Here is a 25,973-nt window from a genome sequence, read left to right as displayed (position 1 = left end):
AACATTCCACCTTCTAATGGTTCTACCTTATGGTTTAGGGACTTAGCATGTGATCCAGAAATGAAAGAGTGTGTAGCTCCAGAATCAATCAACACTAAAGTAGGAGAGCTACAAATTAGTAACAAACCTATAATCACATGCGGGTTGTTCCTTGCCTCATTTTGGGTCATCATGAAAACTTTCCCTTGAGATTTAGATCTTCAAGATCCCTTGATTCCACTTAGCCCTTCTCCAACTCCACTTGGGTGATAAGATTGGTTTACAGATTGCGATACATTTCCTTGGGTACTTTGGACTCTCAAGTTAGGAAAATACTTCAAAAAGTGTTTTGGCTTATCGCAATTAAAGCAAACTTTTGAAAAACCAAGTCTTCCTCCAGGATTTAAGTTCAATCCAGTCATCTATCTGCCTTGAGAGGCTTCCTCTTTTCATATTGGGACATTTCCTCTTTCTTGACCTTTATATTGTCTCTGGAAACTTCCTCCATAACTTATTCGGGATCCAGGTTAGACATGAGAACAAGTTACGAAATTTTCTCTATGTTGAACGCTTGGCACAAAATGCCTATTTTCACTATATCGTTCGCCACCTCGGGTGCTACTAACATTCTAGCCACAGGGACCTTTCTTTACATTTTTGTTCTCCTCCTCTGCCAAGCTTCTCTCAACTCACATGGCAACTTCAACTAGTTTAGCAAAAAATTGAAATGGTTTCCTAATGAAATCTTATTTTTGGTATTTATGAATATAAAAGATGATTAATTTCCTTTAGAATAGTTAATTGGTTTTGATTTTAAAATTAGACTTGTGGTAGTAATACCCTAGTTATAGATCTTAAAAGGTTGGATCGCTATAAAGAGTTTAGCAGCCAACCGTGGAATCGAGTTTTGGAGTCTTTTAGGTCAACAAAGAGCATATTATATAGGAAGTGGATTAGAGGTGTTGGAAGGTCAATATATTCGACCTCGAAGATAGGACCCAAATGCCAGATCTTTACAATCTTTAATTATTCTTTGTATTTTTGCACTCTAATGTAAGACTTTCTTTGCTGTAGGGGTAGATGACTTCTTCGGACTATTGGTAAATACTTTTGTAGATCTTGAATGTCAATCTATGTTAACATTTTCTAGCATGACCATTTTTAATGCTTTTGAATACTTGATCACCGTTGGAATGATTCCACAATTGAGATTCTTGCTTTAACAAGAAGGTTATAGATAAAATTATCCCCTAGAATGCCTCTTTGATGAAATTCCCATTAGTTTATTAGTTTAGTTTCATTACAAGTTGGTCCGCTAAATAAAATTAGAACAAGTAATTACATAATTATCAAACAAACTATAATATTCAACCAAGAACATTTAAGCTATATTATAATTTGAGAGTGAGAGCTTGCACAACATCACATCTCTCCTCACGTGTAAAATACAACGATGCAAGAATTTGATCACAAGACATCTCAAAACCAACTTGCTCTTACATTGCTTAGATTAGTTTAGTGAGCAACACAAATTTAATAATATGTCATTAGTGTTAGATCCAACCTTGGAGTACTTCCTTTTATGACTGCAGTTTTATAAAGATGCAAATATTACTAAAAAGAAAAATTCTAAATTCATCGTAAGTTGGGAGAAAATGCTTGACCAAATCAAATAAAACCGACAAGCCAAACCTTCATAATTCCTATTCAGGTAACCATCTCACTCCAAATTTAAGCTAAATTGCGAGAATTGTTTTTGGTTAACTATAAAAATAAAAATCCTGGCCAAGTAAAAACGACAATAAACAAACAAACAAAAAGTAATAATAAAAGGTAGAAAATTAAGATCTCAATTATTCAGGCAATGTTGAAAAACAAAATTTGGCCCAACATTTTGATCAAAATGCCAAAGAAAAGAATTGTAATTAAGAGAATAAAATAATAAAATAAAAAGAGAAACTTTGATAGTAAATCTATTCCATCGATCAACATAAGCATAGCTAATGGTAATTGCATGTACACTTCTTTGAAGTCCGAAAGTTTAAATTCGCATTTGGTATATCAGAATATACATGCACCACATATATATGATATATATGATAGTAAATCTGAAAAAGAAATCAAATTTAATGGAAAAAAGTTTATATTGTTACATGAGCTACCTGACTTTGCAACTATTCTAACTTCAAACTCAGATGCTGAAACTAGTGATTCTAGTGGCGGCTAAATTACAAAAATGAGACATTTACATTAAAACTATATGGAGATTGCATCCTCAGAACCATGATTATGATTTGGTCTTGATTGAGGATTCTGAAACTGATTCTGTTCCAAATACTCAGTTTCAATAGTATCCTTGAGGATGAATAGCCGTTGTATAACAATAGGCTGAGTCATATTCCTTGCTTCTCTGATGTCCGTATCTTCCTGGTTTAGATGGTATGAATCAAGCATGATCTTTATCCACTTATGCAGCTCTTTCGGAGTTCTGCCCAATTACATAAAATGGTTCAGTTACAAATATAGCAATTAGATCCAAAACATTTGGAGATATAACACAATGCAAAAGAATTTATAAATATAACCAAATTTAGATTTAGTTCTTGAAGTCTATCAAAGATAGACCATATCACTAGTATGAGTCTATTTGTCATATCTTCTATATCTGTGCTACAAGAGTATAGACCATATCTATTGGTGCTTGAGACTGACCTGCACAAGATTTAGCGCCAACTTGTCAGTACTAGTCAAGATTGTAGAGATAGATTCTCTCGTCTTGACCACATACCACAGTAGCAGAATCCAATTTATCCTTGGCCCTGTACCAACTATTATGGTAGTGTGTCATCCCAAATAATAGAGATGGACTCTTTTTCTACTGTAGGACTTGGGCTCTCTGACACCACATCATCGTAGGGTCAGAGTATCACCACGTTAATGCCTACAAATGGATCTTCTTCTGGCAAAGGGTTCCACCTTCGGGCTCTAATACCAACTTCAAGGTAGCAGAGAAGTATTCCACCAAGCTAAACTGCCAGTTTCTTTACCCAGACTCTGATACCAACAGTCACACGAACCGAATCTGAACTATAGATTTTTCCGCCTTTACCTTCATGAGGCATCAAGGTTGCCCTTGACCAGCCTACATGAACTTTGCTCAATGCACCCTCAAGGACACTCCTAATCCAAAACGAACTCCCAAAGGGCGTTTCACTCACACATTTACCACATGGCTCAGCTAAAGAGAATCGGGTAGGAGGGATGCACATTTCTATGGTGGAAACATAGCACACTTTATTCATCAAAGCTCTATTAAAACCACCCTTACAAGACTCGAGACTTAGGAAGTCTCCCAACGTGGGAAAGCTTCCCTTTTACAAGGAGAAACCTAACAAAATGCTTGAGATCACGACTCCAAGAACAAGATCGTGAAATTAGGTGAGAAAGGTAGGTAGTGGCACTGGTAGTAACAACAAGAACAGGGTCATCCCCCATGTTCTCCTACATTTTAGGATAATGGAGAGCATGACCCTCTCTCCCTAATAATTCCCACTTAGCTTAATTTTAGGTCCACCTTCCTATTATTTGGGGATACCCACCCACGATCTCCATTATCATGAATCTCCTTCATCCTTGACTATAAATATGCTTGTTGGCTTCTTTGGGCACAAAAACGCTCGTCACATCTCCGGCATACAAGCCATGTCATTGAACTCCTGATAGAATGTTATCCCCCTTTGTCTCTGCCCAAGTTTGCCTCATCTTGAGTGCACGCTTGGTTGCTTGTGTCAAGATGGCCTAAGACTGCACCACAGTTGCGCACCGTGCACATGCTGCCTTGATGCTGTTGTATGGTGCGCATCTGTGACACTCACGTGTCAGTCTGACATTGCGTGTGCCCAATGTCACGATCATGCTTGTCCAAGGCCGATTGCCTGTGGCCGCATGTCCACTCCCACCTCATTTGATCATGCTTTTATCTTATGTATTTCATTTTGTTAATTAGCTTGCTTTATATATAGTTTTCATGTTGTATGACCGCTCACCACTTTACATGTGCAAACGTGGCAGATTACCTTTTGTACAGAATGTACATTATAGACATAAGACTTATTGAGTTATCATCATACCTTCATACCCACGAGTTATAAGATATAAAGTTGTTGTCCCTTATTACTTATAGCCTAATAACGATCTTTCTTTTTTAAGTAGAGGAATAATAGTACATTATTTTTACTTCCTTTTTTAAGTAGGTATAAGAGCAGAAATAACACTGAAACTCTAAAAAACCCTAATTTTCTTAATAACAAAAATCCCTAACTTAAGGAAAAAAAAAAAAACCCAAATCCCTTACAGCCTACCGCCTTGATCGCCAAACTGGAAGCCGTTTTTTTTTTTTTTTTTTTTTTTTGCGTTTTCTTGCTGCAAGTTGGTGGGTTCTTGCAGTTTCTTGTTCGTCATCTCCAATCGCCCCTTTCTGTGCCATTTGCCATTGATTTCCGCCACCCACCGTTTTTTACTTCTCTATTCTTTCAGATCTGTCTTAAAGATCCAGTTATCAGATCTGTCTTAAAGATCCAGTTATCAGATCTGTTAGAAATATTTTTAAACCCTAACCCTTGCCACGCCAACATTTTCCACTGCCACTGGAACCCTAGCCTCCGAAATTATCGGTGCACCCTACTTCTGGTTAAGTTGTACAGCCATCAACTGCTCACCCAGTTCGTTTTTTTTGGTTCGGTTCTATTGCTGCTGGTTCAGAATCTTATTTCCTGGTTTGCTTCTCAATCTATTATACTTTTTTTTTGCCTGCTAACGTTGTTTTTTAGAGGTTATTGTGACTTAAAGTTTTGTTTGAAAAGGATACAAATCTCACTATTATTAATATTGAAAAATGGAGAGACAAAGCTCAACGTACATGAGGATTATACAACAAGCAATAAAGGAGAGGGGGGAGGATGGACAGGTCGGGCATCTCAACTAGGTTGACTTAAAGTTCACTTTAGTATGGAACAAATTAATCAAACTCTGCAACTGCTACAACCCAATGTCTCATCCAGTAATCTCTGTGTTTCCTTGGCACAAATAGGTAACTACCTTCATGCCTTTTCCTGTGAGAATTCATCTCTATGGATTATTGATTTCGGAGCTTCTTATCACATGACTAGCTCATCTCATCTATTTGATTCAGATTCTATTTTGTATGAAAATAAAAAAAGAAATTAAAGTTGCAGATGGTAATTTATCTCCCATTGTAGGCAAAGGAACCATTAAATTGACTGATAAACTTTTTTTGCAGTCAGTTTACCATATTCCTAAACTAGCATGTAACCTTTTATCCGTTAGTAAACTTTGTCGAGATTCTAATTGTATTTTTCAGCATCAAGAATCGAGACATCAAATTGGGTGTGCTAGGATTTTTGACGTTCTTTACTATTTTGATTGAGATTTTTTTAGTGTATAAAATAACTCAAGGTCTTAGTAGTATTAGTTTTCCTCCTGGTCATGAACAAATCATGCTTTGGCATCGTAGATTAGAAAATCTCAACTTTCATTATCTTAAACATTTGTTTCCAAATTTGAGAAAAAATATGGATTGTTCCTCTCTTCAATGTAAAAGTTGCATTTTTGCAAAAAAATCATCGATCCACCTATTTTCCAAAACCATACAAAGCCTCCAAACCGTTTTATCTCATTCCCAATGATGTTTGGATTCCGAAAATCTTGACTCAGTGGTAAAAAATGGTTGTTACTTTTATTGATGATCACAAATGTCTATCTTGAATCTATTTAATGACAAATAAATCTGAGGTGAAAGATCCTCTTAAAATTTGTTGATATGATTGCAACTCAATTTCAAACCAAAATCAGCATTTTACACTCTAATAATGGAACAAAGTATTTCATTGCTTATTTTAGCATTTTTTTTAAAGAAGGCATTTTACATAAGTTTACTTGTCGTGATACCCTCCAACAAAATGGAATTGTTGAACGGAAAAATAGACATTTACTTGAGGTTGCATTTACCATAATGTTTTCTATGCATGTTCCTAAGTATTTATGGGGGAAGTTGTACTCGTGATTACCTGTTTGATAAATAGGAATATAAGATGCCTAGCAAAGTCTAAAATTTTAGAATCCTTCTTAAATGTCTTAAAACTAGTTTTCAAACTTGTTGCGTATAATTTGATTTACCCTTAAAGGTTATTCCTGATGCCTTGTTGGTGACGCGTCGGGAATGGTTTTCCCGACGCATTTCTTCCAACGACTTCCCCGACGTCGCTTTCTGCATCGGGAAGTCTTTTTCCGGCGTTTTTACCACTTTTGCTGACATTTTTGTGCGTCGGGAGTCCCCCAATTCTTGTAGTGAAAGTTTGTATAGTAAAGAAATCATTATATGGTCTCAAACAGTCTCCAAAAGGATGATTTGAATGCTTTGGAAAGACAATCACCAATTATGGGTACCAACAAAATCAAGCAGGTCATACAATCTTCTATAAACATTCTGAGAAGAATAAAACTGTTATTTTAATTGTCTATGTTGATCACATTATTCTTATCGGAAGTGATGAAGAAGGTTTGGTTGATCTTAAGAACAAGCTTGCAAATGAGTTTCAAATCAAAGACACGAGAACCTTAAAATATTTTTTAAAGATGGAGTTTGCAAGGTTTAAAAAAGGGATTTTGTTAATCAGAGGAAATATGTTATCAACTCACTCCAAGAGACAGGTTTACTTGGCTGTCGGACAACAAAAACCCCTATTGAACCAAATCTGAAATTATAAGATGTGAATCCTGAGGAAGTCAAGGACAAAGGCAAATAACAAAGACTTGTAGGTAGATTGATCTATTTATCTCACACACGTCTAGATATAGCTTTTGTTATAAGTATGGTGAGTCAATTTACGCACTCACCTAGACCTACTCACTTCCAAGCAATGTATAGAATCTTCAGATACTTGAAAGGAACTCCAGGTAAAGGTTCAAGTTAAAGTGTCCACTAATGTTGATTGAGCTAGAAGTACTATGGAAGTAGAGTACTACGGATAGAATATCTACTTCATGCTATTTTTCATTTGTTGGAGAAAATTTAGTTACATGGCATAGTAAAAACAAAATGTAATAATAACCAGGAGTAGTGCTAAAGTAGAATTTAGAGCCTTAGCCAATGAAATTTGTGAAGGCATATGGATTAACAGGATCCTTGAAGAACTGAAAGTGTCTTCAAAAACACCTATACGAGTTTATTGTGATAGCAAGGCTGTCATTGCTATAACTCATAATCCAGTTCTACATGATAGAATGAAGCACATTGAAGTTGACAAGCATTTGATAAAGGAGAAGGTTGAAGCAGGTGTAATATGCATATCTTATATTCCTACAACAGAACCAGCACAAATATGCTAACTAAAGATCTGTCAAAAAGCAATTTGATAAATGTCTTAGCAAGCTGGTTATGGATATCTACAAACTAGCTTGAGGGGAAATGTTGAATTTCCTTTTTCATAAATATAACAAAATAAAAAAATATTTACGACCCATCTAACAAAATCAAAAAGCCTATGAAACCGGTAGAAATTTTTAGTAAAGTCCATATTTATCCTTGATATTGCGGACAATTTGTCATTTCTCTTTCTTCTTCTTCTTTGCAATTTATTCATCTTCTCTTCTAAACTTCTTCAGCTCCTTTTCTAGATTTTCTTTCTTCTATTTTTAAATGTTTTATTCTTCTATTTAAATCTCAAGAGTATTCAAGATCGTTTAAAAAGCATATTGAACTCCATCTAAATATTAACTTCATCTTCCTCATATTCAAGAATATCAAAATCGTTTACATATCATTATGACATGATCTAAACGATTGTTTACCATTGTCAACACAATCGTTTAACATGGTCAACACAATTGTTTAGATTTGAAGCTCTGTTCCCATCGTTAAAAAAATAACTATACAACCAGGTAGATATGATCTAAACGATAGTTTACCATAGCAAGTCGATTGTTTAGTATGGTCAACACCCCGAGATAGTTGTTCCACTCCGGCTACCCAGCGGCTTAGCACCGCAGAGTGGGAAGGGGAGCGGCTTATCGCACCTTGTTTTCTCTTTCTTTAGCAGCTTTCGTCATAGGCTTCAAACTTATGTATGGGCTTATCCTTCTTTATTTTTTGGTTTTAATCCGAACATAAAAAAAACTGACGAGTCGCACACTAAGCATAGCAATTATCTCAAATGATTAATTTAATTTTTATTTAACCTTATAGAATTGCTCATTTTTTATTTAAACGAAAAAGACTGATTTGTCATTTCTTGGTCGATCATTGAATAAAACGTAAACACAAGTTGAGTAAGGGCTTATTATTGCTCGTCTACAAATATCCAAATTTTGATGCCTAATACCCCATAGATAGTTCGAACTGGATAGCAACAATAATCAATTTTAGCTCGAATGGTTTGTAGAGGAACCCGTCCTTCTCTGATCCATTCGACACGTGCAATTTCTTTTCCGTCTATACGTCCGGCAATTTGTACTTGAATTCCCTTTGTACCCGCCTGTTCAGTTAATTCAATAGCTTTTTTCATTGCTTTGCGAAATGAAACTCTATTCTTTAATTGTCCGGCTATAAATTCTGCGAGAATATTAGGGTGTCCATAAGGGTTTCCTATTCTTGTAATAGCAATGTTAAGTTTTCGGTTCCCAGAATTTAATTCTTTTTGTACATTCATCTGTAATTCTTCGATTTTTCGAGACCCACCTTCTATTAATAACTTTGGGAATCCCATAAAGATTATCACTTGAATAAGATCAATTCTTTTTTGAATCTCGATACGTGCAATTCCTTCAACACCAGAAAATATTCTCATGTTTTTTTGTACATAATTCCGGATACAATCTCGTATTTTTTGATCTTCTTGTAAACCTTCAGAATATTTTTTGGGGTGTGCAAACCACAGAGAATGATGTCCTTGGGTTGCACCAAGTCTAAAACCGAGTGGATTTATTTTTTGTCCCATAATCCCCCATTAGTATACATCTCATAACACGTCATATCTGTGTACTTTTCTTTAGTTATCAATCCACCAGGTTTGTTTATGGTGTATTGGTATCTTTTAAATTCTTCTTTATTCACAGATGTATTTTTCAATACAGTAGTTATAGAACAAGTGGGTCGTTTTATGGGATAACTTCGCCCTCTAGCTCGAGGTTTTAATTTTTTCACAGTAGTACCTTGATTGACCTCTGCTTTACTAATGACTAAATCTCTTTCGTTGAAACCCATATTGTGGCTAGCATTTGCTGCTGCCGAATAAACCAATTCTAAAATTGCATAACATGTTCGATAAGGCATGAGTTCGAGTATCATCATTGTTTCTTCGTAGGAACGTCCACGAATCTGATCAATTACTCTTCGCGCTTTGTGAGGGGACATACATATATGTTGACCTAAAGCGTATACTTCAGATTGATTTTTTTTTCTCTTCTTTATCATAAGGTTTACCTCTTAGTAATAAAAAACCCACATTCCGATTTGAAGCACTTTTTCCATCGTTAAAAATAACTAAACAATCGTGTAGATACTACATACACGACAATGTATCATTATCTACACGTTCGTGTATCATGATCATTTAGAAAGATGATTACACGCACACATGTAGTCGATTAATCGCGCGTTGACTAGGGCACTTTTTGTATTTCCCATTGTGGGTTTGTGGGCTTTTTCCATGTTTAAAATTGTTCTATACGGTGTAAATATTTTACCGATTTATTATTTTTTATCCTATTATTTATTTATTTATGTCTATATTTTTTCCTTATTTGTTGTTGGTCTTTCTCTATATAAGAAGACCTTGTATTTGATTCAATAATGTAGAAGAATAATATTACATTATTTTTACTTCCTTTTTTAAGTAAAGCCATACAGATTAAGCTAATATAAGGGTTGAGAGTTGATATGAGTGTGTGCACAAAGTATTCTGTTAAACTACCTCCTAACAAGAACACACTCAATGACACACAAAATTCAAGAACGCTAAAGTATGGAAATGTATTATAATATCATCTCAAATTCAACAAGGTAATTACTTGTCTTTCAAGAGGGCTAGACCCTCCCAAATTCTCCAAAGGGAATCACTGGATATTCTTCACAACTTGCTCTCAACCCACTCACTATATATAAATTGTTACTAAAAGCCCTAACTAACTTGCTATCAAATTTCTAATATGCCCTTCTAATAATCACTCTAATATTCTACTAATAATCCTATTATATCTCTAACTAGGGCGCTCACATATTCCCCATCTATTACTCACCTCAACTAGTCTATATGGCTGCCATATTTAGGCCATGTTATCCATCTGATAAATAATTGACAATAATTAAAACACACTTTCTAAAAGTTTTGGAAACGTTATGAATTAAACTTAAAAGTTCAAAGACCAAACCAAGAAGTAGATAGATATTGAAATAAATTCCGATGATTAATTGAACCTATAGGAGAAATAAGTAATTATCATGAAGATGTGCAATAAGTTATGATATGAAGCTTACTCACGTGTACAAGGCATTTGGATCTTTCTGTTCACTTCCATCACCTGGGGAGAAGGCTGTTGCTAAAGCTGAAAATCGTTCTTCAGGATCTACAATGTTCAGCAAATGCTTTAACAGCTTTATTTCTTTAGGGGCCATGCTTCTAAGACTGCTTTTTGTGGCCTTGTATAAATGATACATTATTTCTTTCACCTACATTCACAAACAGAGACAGAGAATGAGCCATAATAGTTGCATCTGAAACTGTTGGAAAGCTTTAGAATGTACTTTTAGACTGCTCAGACTCAATAGTCAATACAGATGGAAGATTTTGTAAGGGTCTTAGTTAGAAATATTAGTATGGAGTTAGTGGGGGACGTAAGGGTAATTAGTTAGGGAGTTAATGTATTAGGATATAAATAGAGGGAGGGGGATAGGTGGGTAGGGAGGCAATTGTTGAGTGATCTAGGGCTTGGGTTAGCATACTCAAGAGAAGGTTCCAAGTTCCTTTATACTTGGGTTATTGCGAGAGACCTAGTTAGAGAATATTATAGGATTATTAGTAGAATATTAGTATGAGTATTAGAAGGGGCATATGAGTAAATGGCTAGTAGGTTTGTTAACTTTTAGCTATAAATAGGAGTGGGTTGGGGGTAAGGTGTGAAGAATTTTATGAGATTTTCGTTGGCAGTTTCTTCATTGATGTTGTCTATATATTTCTATCTTTTGTTTTTTGTGGTTCTTGAATGTTCTTGCATGGAAGTCTTCCAAGTTCTAACAGTTTTTTAGTAGTTCCTTGATAGAACTCTACCTTGATATTATCTTTTATTTATTTACTAAAGATATTACAAACTGAATTGATAAGGAATCAATTCAAGAGACTCACTTGTTGATCTTCTCTTATGATTCAACACTAATTTCTTACAGAATATGAATATTTCTTCCCGCCTAGCAACCAGCTATTTATACTAGAACTAACCAATGTAACTACTGCACGTGTGGCTAACTGACTCAACTAACCAGGCTAATTGGCTTAACTGTCTTAACTAACCATGCCTTCTTTATTTTTCCTTCTGCTATAAACATATCTAATGGGAGGTCTAACATTACTCCCCCGTCCAAACTCACCTTGTCCTCAAGGTGAAAACTAGGATAAAGCTGACGTATCTCATCGTAATATTCCCATGAAGCCTCATGTGTAGGAAGGTCCTGCCAACAGATTAACACTTCCCAGCTGCCAGCTTGATTCTTCCGGTACTCGACCGCTTCTGCTGACACATTGTATTAACACATTGTCATTCAAAATTCTCATTAACACATTGTATTGTTGGCTGAATTCCAGTCGGATCCCCAAACAGTTTCTTTAACTGAGAAACATGAAAAACTAGGTGAATAGCTGTGTTAGCTGGTAAATCCAGCTTATACGCTACTTCACCAATTTTTTCCAAAATCTCGTAAGACCCAAAATATTTGGGGGAAAGTTTCTCATTTTGTTTTCTCCTTAACGTGTGTTGTCGATAAGGACGGATCTTTAAGAAAACTAAATCACCAACATTGAACTCCACATGTCTCCTTTTGCGATCCGCATATTGTTTCATCTATTGTTGGGTCATAAGGAGATGCTCACGCAGTGCTGCCAACGCTACATCTCTAGCTCGTAATTGTTCTTCCACCGTTGCATTAGTGGTTCCACAATCTCTATAAGATAACAATGAAGGAGTTTTTCGACCATAGACTACTTGAAAAGGGGAGACCCCAAGTGCCCTTTGGAAGGTTGTATTATACCAATACTCAGCCCATGGGAGCCACTCAAACCATACCTTCAGTCTCTCACTGCAAAAACATCGTAGATAAGTTCCCAATCCTCTGTTTACCACCTCCGTTTGACCATCCGACTGAGGATGATAAGCAGTGCTCCTATGTAGCTTTGTGTCGGCCAGTCGAAATAACTCTTTCCAAAAGTGATAAAGAAAGACTTTGTCCCTGTCCGAAACAATGGAGGAAGGAAATCCATGTAATCGAACTATCTCTTTTACGAATAAGTCTGCTACCACCTTAGCGGTGTAAAGATGTTTGAGAGGAAGGAAGTGACTGTATTTGCTCGAACCGATCAACCACAACCAGCACCACTTCAAACCCCTTCGCTTTTGGTAATCCTTCCACAAAATCCATAGAGATGTTGCTCTAGATTTGCTGTAGGATTTCCAATGGTGTCAATAATCCAGCCGGTGATAATGCCAAAACCTTATTACGTTGGCATGTTAAACATTCTTCACAATGTTTCTTCACATCCGATTTCATACCCTCCCTGAACAATTCGCTTGCTATTCTTTTATACGTTCTTAAGAACCCAAAATGACCCCCAACAACTGAGTCGTGGAAAGTGTTTAATAAGGCTGGGATCAGTCTCGACATTCTAGAGTGAACCAGTCTATCTTTATAATGCAACATCCCATTTTTCATCTGAAACTTATTGTTCTGCAGTCCAGTACTGTTACTTAAATCAGGAATCAACTTTTGAAATCTCTCATCTTTTTCTACTTCTTCTTTGATGGTTTTAAGATCAACCAGCATTGGTGCAGACAGCGCAGTCAAGTGTATGTCTAGTGTTTTCTGTGATAACACATCAGCAGCTTTGTTCTCTAGTCCGGGTTTGTAAATTACTTCAAAAGAGTAACCAAGAAGTTCAGCTACCCATTTTTGATATTAAGGTTGAACCACCCTCTGTTCTAAGAGAAACTTGAGTGATTTCTGATCTGTTTTAACAGTGAATTTAGCTCCTAGCATGTAAGGACGCCATCTCTGCACGGCTATAACAACGGCCATCAACACTCTTTCGTAGACCGGTTTGACTCTATCTCGTACTGCAAAGTATGGCTGTAGAACGCTATAGGTCGCTTAGACTGAATTAGAACCGCTCCAATGCCATACCCGGATGCGTCTGTTTCAATTTCAAAGGGGAGATTAAAGTTTGGTAGCACCAGCACCGGTAAAGCCATCATAGCTTTTTTTAATTTCTCAAAAGCTTCTTCAGCTTCCTCGTTCCACTTAAATTCCCCTTTCTTCAATAATTGTGTTAACGGGGCTGCTATCGTCCCATAATGCTGAACGAATCTCCGGTAGTAACCAATCAAACCGAGGAAGCCCCGGACTTCTTTAACTGTGGTAGGCTTTGGCCAATCAGCCACTGATTTAATCTTTTCCGGATCCACTTCCACCCCTTCACCGGATATCACATGTCCTAAGTATTCTATTTTCAGCTAGCCAAAAATGCACTTCTTTTTACTAGCATAGAGCGTATGACTTCTTAGGATGGAAAATACCTTCTCTACGTGTTGCACGTGTTCTTTTTCATCTCTACTGTAGATCAGAATGTCGTCGAAGAATACCAAAACAAACTTTCTAAGATAAGGTCTGAAAATGGTGTTCATCAATACTTGAAAGGTGGCTGGTGCATTTATTAACCCAAAAGGCATTACAAGGAACTCGTAGTGACCCTCGTGAGTTCTGAAAGCTGTTTTTTGAATATCTTCCTTTGCCATTCTTATTTGATGATATCCAGATTTCAAGTCGATCTTCGAAAATAAGGTAGCCCCATGTAGCTCATCGAATAGTTCTTCGACAACCGGTATCGGAAACTTATCGGGTACAGTAACATTATTGACCGCTCGGTAATCGACGCAAAACCGCCAACTTCCATCCTTCTTAACCAGAAGAACAGGGCTTGAGAAAAGACTTTTACTTGGTCGAATAATCCCAGAAATCAACATCTCTTTCACTAGCTTTTCCATCTCTTCTTTTTTATGATATCCATACCTGTAGGGCCTTACATTAATAGGATCAGTACCATCTTTTTAAGTGTATGTGAAGTTCAATTTCTCTCCTTGGAGATAGTTTTTCGGGCCATTCAAATATATCTTCGAATTGCTTCAGCATCATATGTACGGGGTTTGTTTCAACCACTAAAGCATCCGTGCACTGCTGCTCTTTTTTTTTTTTTTTTTGTCATTTGTAACTTCCATTACTCTACATTCAACTAAATAGCCTTCATCCTGTTCTCCCCACGTTTTGATCATACTTTTCAGACTAATCCGGGCTTTAGTTAAGCTAGGGTCTCCTTTGATACTTACTTGTTTTCCTTCAGAAATGAAAGTGAGCATCAAGTTCTTCCAATCTACTACTGTTATGCCAAGTGAATGTAGCCACTGCATACCAAGTACGACATCAACTCCTCCTAGCTCAAGAGGTAGAAACTCCTCCTTCAGTTTCCAGTTTTCTAACAGAATTTCCACACCTTCACAGACTCCCTTCCTTTGAATGGATGTGCTTGATCCCAGGATAACCCCATAGTGAGTTGTTTCCTTGGTCGGTATTTGCAGTTTTTCAACTAATTTTTCCGATAGGAAGTTGTAAGTAGCTCCACAATCAATCAATATGATTATGTCTTCATCGTGTAGTTTCCCTCTGACTTTCATTGTGCCCGGATCGTTTAACCCTATGACAGAATTGATGGACAATTCGACGTACCCCTTGTTATTCTCTTTTACTACCATCATAGCCAACTCCTTCTCCTCGCCTTCCTTCTCTTCGATTATTTCGTACTCTTCATTCTCATTCACTACCACAAACATCTGTAACTCGCGCAACTCCTTCATCTTACATTTGTGATCAACATAATATTATTCATTGCATCGGAAGCAAAGCCCCTTCTCCTTCCGATCCTGAAACTCAGCATCCGATAACCTTCTGGTGTTAGTTTCTCTGCAAACTTCATCGGTATTCGGGCTTCTAAGTGTAATGGTTTGAATAGGAAACGTAGTATTTCCTTTGCTCTCTGCTGCCGCCGTAGCTGTTGTCGCTTTATTACTGACAGTTGGGTGTGGAGAATATTTCTCGCTCATCAAACTATTTAAATTTGCTTCGCTTCTGATCAGCTCTTTGTTTTCGACTAATTGTGCAACTTGCATCATTTCGGCTAATTCTTTCGGTCTACAAAAGGCAACTTCGGCTCTTATCCACGGGCTTAGTCCATTCATAAAAGTGTCTTCGACTACTTCTTCTTGAACATCAGACAGTGGTGCGACCAATTTATCGAAAAGGTTGCGATATTCCTCCACTGTGTTCTCTTGTTTAATTTGTAAAAACTTTCCCAAGATTGTTCCATCTCTACTTGATCTGAATCTAACTAGCGGCCTTTCTTTTAGATTCATCCAGCTGAGGAATTTATCTCTTTCCTCTTGGGATCAGTACCAATTTAACGCTGGTCTATCGAAACTTATTGTCGAAAATAACATTTTTTCTGATTCATTAAGCTTATGGATTTGGAAATACCTTTCTACACAGAACAACCACGAATCTGGATCATCTCCGGCGAACACCGGCATTTCAACCTTTTTAAATTTGCTCCGATCGTTTAGAGTTTCTTCAATCTCCGATTTCTTTTCGTTTAGGTCTTGCCCGATATTTCGGCCCGATTCAGCAGGCTTTACGCGATGTCGCTTTGCGTTCTTTTCGTTTAGCTATCGCAGACTCTCGCGCAGCCAATTCCGTTGTTCGTTCAGCTACTGCAGTTCTATCCTTCGCGATTGTTTCCATCATCATCGTTAACATTTGCTGCTGTTTTTCGAGATTCCTCGCGATATCGTTTAGGCTTGATTCAATCGCTGGCATTTTCCCAATTTCTTTCTTCATTCCAGCAATTTCTTGATCGATCAATTCTAATCTTTCCTCTATCCTCGTTTGAACCATTTTTTCAAGATCGTTGCTCTGATACCAATTTGATAGAACTCTACCTTGATATCTATCTTTTATTTATTTACTCAAGATATTACAAACTGAATTGATAAGGAATCAATTCAAGAGACTCACTTGTTGATCTTCTCTTAAGATTCAACACTAATTTCTTACAGAATATGAATATTTCTTCCCACCTAGCAACCAGCTATTTATACTAGAACTAACCAACGTAACTACTGCACGTGTGGCTAACTGACTCAACTAACCAGGCTAATTGGCTTAACTGTCTTAACTAACCATGCCTTAACTAACCATGCCTTCTTTATTTTTCCTTCTGCTATAAACATATCTAATGGGAGGTCTAAATTCCTTTTTATATATTTCAATACCATTTCAAATTTTATTCCAGTTAGGTGGTATCCTAATAGATTTTTTCACCAAGGCCATAGAATCTTCATGCAGTCTTTCTCATATAAATTGATTGTCAGTACTTCATAGACTTTCAATCAAGTTTGTAATCCAATTCCAACATATCAATAACAACGAGAAGTTTTAAACAGTTCTCGTTTCTGTGTATTAGTGTGTGTTTGGCATGCCTTCCAAAGGGATTAGAAATGAAATTTTCTATGTTTCTTCTTTTTTAAATTGATAGTGTTTGGTTAAGTTTTAAGGATTTTCTATCATCAAAAGTGGTTAGAAAAATTCTGTAAATGCTTTAAAAGGAATCATTTGATTAGCATTTTTTCGACAGTGCTGATATAATCAGAGTTTCACTTCAAAATAAGCTTACTAAAAGGCATGTCCAACACAATGTGTGAAACAATTAGGCTTGATCCTTATGGATTGGAGTCTCAAACTGAGTTTTTCTTTTTTCATTTTTTTTTTTATTTTGTATAATATTCATGTACTTTTTTTTATTCTCATACATGAAAGCTCGGGTTCTCAAAAAAAATGACTAACTTGAAAATAAGAGTTAGTTTCCAACCCAGGTAAAACTGGGGTTGTTGCAGGGAGTTACTTTCAAGAACTTCAAAGTTAACAACAGCAATTTTTAAGGTATTAAATTTAAAATGAAATAAACATGCCAGATGAAATAGTGAGATCCGATTTAATTTCTAAACATTACCTCATTCTTCATGGTTGTGGATTCTTTTGCAGAAGCCCAAGCACTGTTTATCAAAAGGATCAATGATGAATCAAGTTCCTTTGCCTTTGCAAGACTTGCAATCTTCTCACAAGCCACATCCAATGAGGGAGAATTCAGTATATTATCAAATTTGGCCTGTGCAGAATCCAATGTCTCCACGTTTTCTAATGTTCGGTCGTAAGCACTAACTGCAGCCAGACATCTGGCTGCCAGCCGAGCCACAGCTGCTCAAATAGAAAAATTAGTTTAAGATAGATCTAGTTATAAGATATTTTTTCCTTTCAGATGAGCAATTCTATCTGCAAGTTAAAATGCTATTCCAACTCTGGGTTTTAGTCAATTCTTGAAATAAGTACTATAGATTATAAATGTCATTACTAGATCCTAAATCATAAAGATAAGAAAGAAAAAGAATGAAGTATGTTCCAGTGTGAATGCACAATTCAGATTTTACTGGAAAAAAAATCCCAATACTTAGAGAAAAATTATGAAGAATGATAATTTATTATTCAGTTCTCAGGAGTGAAATGTTTGATGGGGTTGCTAGAATTAGATTAATACTTGTAAAATTGGTTTAAATATAAGGACGCAATAAATATAAACTAAACATTATCTTATCCCCCAGAAAAAATCTGAGATTAGATCTAAACTGAATTTACAAGAGACTTGGTTTAATCTAAGACAGACACTTGGTTATCCAACGTCAAAACTATGATAAGTAATGAAACTTTTCAATATATTACCATCACGATCTTCCAAATTGTCATGGGTTTCCGATATCAGAGTTAGGAACTTAAAAAACTCATCTGTGAACTCTTTGCGCCGATTTGCAACTATTGCATTAATGTCAGTCGGGCTGTCCTGTAACTCCTTGAGAATTTCACTGTGGATTTCCATTTCATCATCAATCTGTATATTTATCACTTGTTATCAAAAATGCAGAAACATAAATCAAAAGTCGCAGCTCTAATTGTTTAAACTCTGATCATCGGAAATAATTATCAAATAGAAAGCAGTGAACATTAAAAGTCTAAATTCTCCTCTAAATTCTGTTATCAAATTCTTGCAAACAAAAACCCATGCAACAAGATATGGTACTCATGAACACAAATGATACCAAGAAACTTATAAAAAATGGAGGGAAAATGAAGTGGACAAGTACGTACCTTTTTAACTTTCCTCGTAAGTGATATTAACTTCTCTTTCATAATTGGATCACTCTCCCAATCCGCCCGCCTTTGGCAATGACTGTAGAAGCTCTCACGATACTTTTTCCACTCCTCCCTAAATACCAAAAATTTCCTCCATTCTTTAGTCTTGGGCTTCTCATTCATGAAAATATCAATTATTTTATCACAAAATTGAGAGAGGCTATATCCCTTTGCAACTTCCATCTCTGCTTGCTCTTCCTTTTCAGATGTAGCTACATCATTCACTCGTGCACCTAAGAAGCAAGTTTTTGCTCTCAACTGGCAATGGATCTGATAGAATCCAAACAACTAAAATGATATTGAAATGTAAAAGACACAAGAACTACAAAGATAAACCAAGTACTCGAGCTACTTGAAGCCTCCCTCATTTCGAGTAGTATTACTTCAACTTAAACCAAATTAGCCATAGAATATATTCATCCTTACATACCCACTAATTAAAACAAATGAAAATGACCATAACAACTTCCCAAATTAATTACTAACATACCTTTAAAACCCAAAGAGTATTCCTAATTCAATGCCAATATCATTCGTATTAGAATCCTTGGAACTCTGCAAGAGCCCAAGAAGCAGACAAGAACACACACACAAAATAGTCCCTAGCTAATCATTTGATGATATTCGTGTGACTGTGACTTGGGATACATTGCAAAGGGTTTTTAATTTTAAAGATTAAAAACAAACATATGAGAATTCAGAAGCCCTAATTATGGGCAAAGGGCAAGAACTGGAGAGAAAACAAAATGGTAAGGAAAGAGAACTCACTTGCGTTGAATATTTGTAATGGGGCTGTGATTGTAACTGTTGTACGGTTGTCGGATTTGGAAAATTTGGGTGATGGTTTGAATGGTGAAGCAGAATAAATGGATGGAAGTGGTTTTAGAGTGGTGGAAAAGCTGGGAAAGATGAAAGATTTGGTTGAGGAAATGTAGAACTGAAAAGGGAGATGATTTGTGAAAGCCATTGCTGCCAGAAATTTTAGATGGAGCTGGGGAGCGGACACTGAAACAAAATGCGGGTGGTTTTGTACGAATGGGGGGTTAAGTACGCATTAACAAATTTCGGTGAAATTACGAAAATGAACTCGGCGATGGTGTAAAGCCCATCCAGTTTTCACTCTTTCGTTCTTTCTCACTCTTTCGTTCTCAGCACTAAGTTGGTGGAAGCTACTATCTCTCACGCAGGCAGAGCTTGTGTGTGGTTTGGTCAACTTGGAGAAGAAGGCAAAATTGCTAAAAATAAAGACTGCATTCAAAGACTTTATGGGCGTTTGAATATCCACAAAACTCAAGAAACAAATTATAAAAAAATCTCAAAATTATTTTGATTTATGACTCTTTTTTAAAATATAAAATTTAAGAAAAAAAAGATGTCCACCATGTAAAATACTACTTCTAGATAACGCGATTTGGTACACGATCATTTAATTAATTTGGTACACAATCGTTTAGATTCGTACATTTGGCGGCGATGTTTAGATTTGGGGTCTAAAAAAATTCAAAATTTGGTATAGGATATTTGACTACACCATCGTTTAAATTTGATTTGGGGTTCCAAATCTAAAAAAATTCAAAATTTAGTATAGGATTGTTTAGATTTGGCTTTGGGGTTACAAATCTAACAAAAAAAATTTCATACAATCGTTTAAATTTGGATACATGATCATTTTAGATTTGGCTATCATTTAGATTTGGCTAGTTTAAATTTGGCTAAAACTAATTTTTTTTTTTCAAAATTTGTATAAACGATTTTTTTCAATACTCTTTATACACATATGTTTAAAAAACAAAGGAAGAAAGAGGATACAATGAAAGAAAAAGAAAGAGGAATAAAAAGAAATAGATTTGGTTACCCAAATTCGTCCAGAAAATGATGGAAGGGTATTTAAAAAATTGTATGGGTTTTGTTATATCAACCGTAAATATTTCAGTAGTTTGTTATATTTAGAAAAGTTTCTTTTGATTTATGGTAAAATTATTATTTTTTTCGATTTTTTGGTCCAAGTTTACCCCTCCAAGAAGGTAACTACTCACATACAAATACAGGTGTTGTATATGGTGTATTTGTTAACAAAAAAAAGATTCAAACAAAATATTGGGTAGCACGGATATAGTATAATTGGAAACAAATTCACTTTTGTAAATCTTTACTAAATCAAAAAATATTCTATTGTTCCACAAGATTGAATCAACATCCCTAAAAATATCTCTTTAGTTTCAACATCCCTTAATTATTAGGATTTAAATCAAGTAATTAATGATTTTTTATATTTCATATTATTTATAAAAAAAGTATATTAAATAATATATATTACACATTTTTAATAACAATTTCAATCTATATTTTATATCATCCCCTAAAATTGTTGATTTGAATTTAAATTTTAATTTGTATCCCAGAAATAACTCCAAGGATAAATTCAACTATTTCACACTTTTTATTCTTCAAATTATTTATCAAAAAATAGACATAAATAATATATAATACATATTTGATATTTTAACATTATTTTCCACCATAAACTGTTAGTTTTAATTCAAATTTTTAACATTATTTTTAAATCCAAATTTTACACATTAATTTTAGATTGTTAGTTGAATCCCTAAAATTATGACAAAGATAATATTTGATATATATTTTACTCTAATTTTTTACGTTAGTTTAAATTCAGATTTTTTAAATTATTTTTAAATCCAAATTTTACACCTAAATTTTAGATTGTTTGTTTGAATCCCTAAAATTATACCAAAGATTGATATATATCCCACTCTAAAATTACACGTTGATTTTAATTTAGTTTGAATCCCTAAGATTATGTCAAATATAATATTATTTGATATATTTCTAGTATATATCCCATCCTAAAGCGTTAGTTTTAATTCAAATTTTAAACATTATTTTGTATTATTTATGAAACAATAATTTAAGATACAATCGTAGGAATGATCCAAATTGACTCTGGAATTGTTCTACAATTGTGCTGAAAATCAAATCTTTCCAATTTAATAATATCTTAGCATAATACTATTCAATTAATTATTTTCACACATTTTGAATAATTTTGTCAATTTAATAATATATTGGACTACTTAGTGTTCCCTTCATAGATTGTAATAGTTTTTGGACTACTCAGTACATCCCTTTGAATTTTTTGCAATGCCTTTACAACGAGTGAAGACTGTGTTGGATGGTAGATGGATTGAATCTTCTTGATATATCAATTATCGCGTTCTTGATGTATACGTTCCAGTTTCATCGTCGTTTCAAGAATTTGTAAACTGCATTCAAGGTAGACTTTTTCCAACTTCAGAACTTTCTGTCTCTCAGTTGACCGTTTACTGGAATGGTTGCAACAATTCGAACCTCATTCAGATTGTTGACAATTAGGATGTGTCTTTGGTTTATGTTAGCCATGTCGAAATTCCTCGACAATGATTTAGTTGTTGTTGTTGACTCTGTATCTACTGGTGATGATGGAAATACCTCGTATTTGAGTAGCGAATTACCTAGAGCTCAAGACTCACATAATGAAACAGAGATTATTGACCTTGATGCATTTGAATCGGCTCGTACTGGTATACCTATTAGAGTTGGATCAATGTTTAGGAATAAATCAGTTTTGAATAAAGCTATTTATATGTTTTCTGTGAATAATAGCTTTGAACTAGTTACTGTTAGGTCCAATCATACATCGTTCGTTATTCGGTATAAAGATTCGTCTTGTCCTTGGTATCTACGTGCATTGGCATTAGAAAAAAGTGATATTTGGATAGTTCATAAATTCAATGATACCCATTAGTGTGTTGTTGACATCATGAAGAATGATTACAAGCAAGCAACATCTTGGATTGTTTCTGAGTGTACAAAGTCATTCTTTAAAATGAATGATAAGGCTCCATGTTGTCCTTCGAACGTTATCAATTATATGAAGATTCACCACGAAGTGAACGTAAGCTATGACAAGGCTTGGAAGTACGTGAAATTGATTTGAATTCCATTAGAGATATTCTAGAGGACTCGTATGCCAAGCTATCTGCATTTTCGGATGCATTGATCCCAAAAAACACAGGTATAAAAAACTACAAGTACACTGTATTTTAAACAATAATAAATGATCAATTTGAAAATACATTGTAATTCTCATTTATTTTATTTCACTATTTTTAGGAACGTATATGGCTGAAGAAGCAGATGATGAAGGTCGGTTTAAATTCTATTTCATGGCACTAGTTGCTTCAATTGATGCATGGAATTATTGCATACCAGTTATTTCAATTAATGGTGCAGTCATGAAGAACAAATACCTTGGTATGCTCATTTCTGCTTGTACTACTGATGGCAATTCTCAAATTGTGCCACTAGCCTTTGTTGTTGTTTATTCAGAGAATGATTTGTCCTGGGCATGGTTTTTTCGGAATCTTAAAGCTGTTTTTAGGAACATAATGTAATGGTAATTATGTTTGATGCTCACAAAAGTATAGAAAATGGGTTTGATGCAGTTTACGAAATAGCTGAACATGGATTATGTGCATTTCATTTGTTCAAGAACTTGAAAAAGAACCATTTCCCACGAAGGACTCATTCCATAAATGTGCTAAAGTTTATACCCCATTGGAATTTGAGTACTACATGAGACAACTTGATCAACTATCTCCATCAATTAGGCATGAGTTGGAGGTTGTTGGAAGACACAAATGGGTTAGGGCATTTTTAGGAGAAAAAGATACCACATTATTACAACCAATGTCTCTGAAAGTATGAATTCTACTTTGAAAGAACAGCGAAAATTGCATGTAATTGGACTTCTAAAATCAATTCATAGTTTAGTTCAAAAATGGTTCTACGAACGTCGTACCAAATGAAGTTTCCAACCCACGGAACTTTCAATATATGTAGAATATATGATTCGAGAATCTTTAAGGAATGCCACTCAATGGATGTAAGTTGTTTGATATTTGAATAATAAATGCAATAAGTATGTATTCACTTATTTGTACATGACATTTTTTGTAATGATTTGACAGATATATCTTGTAGACCAACATGAATTTGAAGTCCACCATCATAAGGAACAATTTGTTGTCAACATTTTAGACTGCACATGTTCATGTCGTCAATGGAACCTTGATCTGATCCCTTGTCCACATGCATGTATTGCGTTGTCTACAAGGAATCTTAATCTCCATTTGTACACTAATAAGTTCTACTATTTCTTAAATTCGATAAAACTGTACAAGAATGAAACACATCCTATTGGTAGCGTAGACCAAATTAGGAATACGCACTAAGGTGGCAATGATGGAATACTTCCATTATAACACCCCAAATATTTAAGGAATTTATTATGGGTATTACATATAGTGGAATTGGAAGTTATGAAATTTATTTGGTGTTATATTAATTAAAATTCGAAGTTAAGAAATGTATTTGATATTTTGTGTTGGATTAATTAAATATATATATATATATATATATGGGTGTGTATTTAATTAAAGACTATGGAGTTTCGTAGAAACTGTTATTAATTATGACATGAGAGTCCAATATCCCAAGTTGTTCAAAGATTAGAACTTTCGAGGATGAAAGTTTTTTAAATGAGAGAAGATTGTAACACCGCAAAATTAAGATAATTTTGGAGTTAATTATCTTAGTTTTGTTTAATTAGATTTAATTTATTGGACATTATTTTGAATTTATTTAAGGAGAATTATTTGATTTTTTTAGGATTAAAATTAATTAAATATTTGTTAGATGAATATTTAATTAATCAGAGGTTTTGGCATGTGCTGTTTATTAAGATTTTGATTAAATGGATTACGTAAAGTTGTGGATTTTTAGGGTTGTTGAAGTTGTATTAAATTAAATAATTATGGATGTTATTTAATTAAATTGTAAAGTGGAAAGTTTGTTGGAGATTTGATAATTGTATATATATATGGAAATATATATAAATGTGAAAGAAAAATATAATTATATTTGTTGAAATATAACTATTTAAAGAAAAGATAATTGTATTTTGAAGAAAATATATTTATTAAGCGAGAAAAAGGAAAATAATTATATTTTGGTATATTTTTTGTAAAAGGATAATTATTTTGGAGAAAGATAAATAATAATTAATTGTTGAAGAAGATAATTAATTATTTTGAAGAAAGATAAATAATAATTAATTATTGTGGAAGATAATTAATTATTTTGGAGAAAGATAAAGGGAAACTTACATAAATATAACAAAACTGTACACTATTTACTGCCCGTGTAACAAAGCCCATTTTTTAAATATTCTAGGTTTGCCCTTCCATCTTTCTTTTCTTCCTCGTAATTAGTCTTCCTCATGTTATTTTGTCTTCCCCGTCTTCCCCGTCTTCCCCTGCAATTTCAGTCTTTCTTCTTTTCTCTTTTTCTTTTCTATGATTTCTTTCCATCGTCTTTCTACTTTTCCTCTTCTTTTTTCGCTGCGATTTATTTTCATCGTCTTTTTTTTACCTGTTTACATTTGGGTAACCAAATCTAAGACTGTGTTCAACAAAATAGCAAATATTGTGTATAAAGAATCTTGAAAAAAAAATCATTTAGATTGAAGTAGCCAAATGTAAACAATCGTGTAAAAAAAATTGTGTATAAATAATCTTGAAAAAAAATCATTTAGATTGAAGTAACCAAATGTAAACGATCGTTTAAAAAAGTAAACGGTGTAAAAAAAATAAAAGATCGTACATAAAAAATCTTGAAAAGAAATCATTTGGATTGGAGTAGCCAAATGTAAACGATCGTGTAAAAAAGTAAACGACCGTGTAAATAAATTTAAATAATCGTGTAAAGAAATCTAAACGATTGTGTACTAAAAGAATTAAAAAAATCGTGTACCAAATTTTAAAAAAAAATCATTTAGATTTTGGGTCCCTAAATCTAATCGATTGTGTAACAAAATTAAACGATGGAATTGAAAAGATAAATTGTAGCCATATTTAAACGATCGACTATAAATTATAGTCATATCTAAACGATCGCGTATAAATTATAGTCATATCTAAACGATCGCGTATAAATTATAGTCATATCTAAACGATCGCGTTGTAGCCATATCTAAACGATCACGTATATATTGAACCATATCTAAACGATCGCGTATAAATTGTAGTCATATGTAAACGATCGCATATCAGACAATAACTAAATCTAAACGATCGCAAATATATTACGCATGCGTTATTGACGGCGCAGTTGACGGGGCATTTTGGTATTTTACATGGTGGGCCTCTAGGCTTTTTTCGTTTTTGAAATTGTTCTATAGAGTGTAAATATTTTACCGCTTTTTTATATTTTTGAAAAGACCCCAAAGATAAATAATAATTAATTATTGTAG

The 25,973-nt window shown here is 34.4% G+C and overlaps 1 protein-coding gene and 1 long non-coding RNA gene across 3 annotated transcripts; one reads left to right on the top strand and one right to left on the bottom strand.

Moving 5' to 3' along the window:
• Positions 1 to 1,939: 1,939 nt before the first annotated feature.
• LOC103486045 (uncharacterized protein At4g37920) lies at positions 1,940 to 19,838 on the bottom strand. 2 transcript variants are annotated; one of them, XM_008443859.3, is made up of 6 exons: positions 19,373 to 19,838; positions 18,560 to 18,837; positions 18,137 to 18,302; positions 17,373 to 17,617; positions 10,536 to 10,723; positions 1,940 to 2,467 (listed from the first exon to the last, which is right to left on the bottom strand). In XM_008443859.3, exons 1-6 carry the CDS (start codon positions 19,569 to 19,571, stop codon positions 2,236 to 2,238), a joined length of 1,308 nt encoding a protein of 435 aa, XP_008442081.2. In that variant the 5' UTR covers positions 19,572 to 19,838; the 3' UTR covers positions 1,940 to 2,235. The 2 variants fall into 2 exon arrangements, with proteins under 2 accessions (XP_008442081.2, XP_050945302.1); XM_051089345.1 differs by having other exon boundaries at positions 18,560 to 18,874; positions 19,373 to 19,522.
• LOC103486044 (uncharacterized) lies at positions 3,469 to 17,302 on the top strand. Its single transcript, XR_007823305.1, has 3 exons — positions 3,469 to 4,754; positions 4,842 to 5,068; positions 17,236 to 17,302. It is a non-coding gene; the product is annotated as an uncharacterized LOC103486044 (long non-coding RNA).
• Positions 19,839 to 25,973: the final 6,135 nt, after the last annotated feature.

Source organism: Cucumis melo, chromosome 8, assembly GCF_025177605.1.
Source record: "Cucumis melo cultivar AY chromosome 8, USDA_Cmelo_AY_1.0, whole genome shotgun sequence".
In the NCBI taxonomy this organism is placed as follows: Eukaryota; Viridiplantae; Streptophyta; class Magnoliopsida; order Cucurbitales; family Cucurbitaceae; genus Cucumis; species Cucumis melo.
The sequence above is the reverse complement of the archived record's forward strand: the minus strand, read 5'-3'. Positions and strand labels throughout refer to the sequence as shown.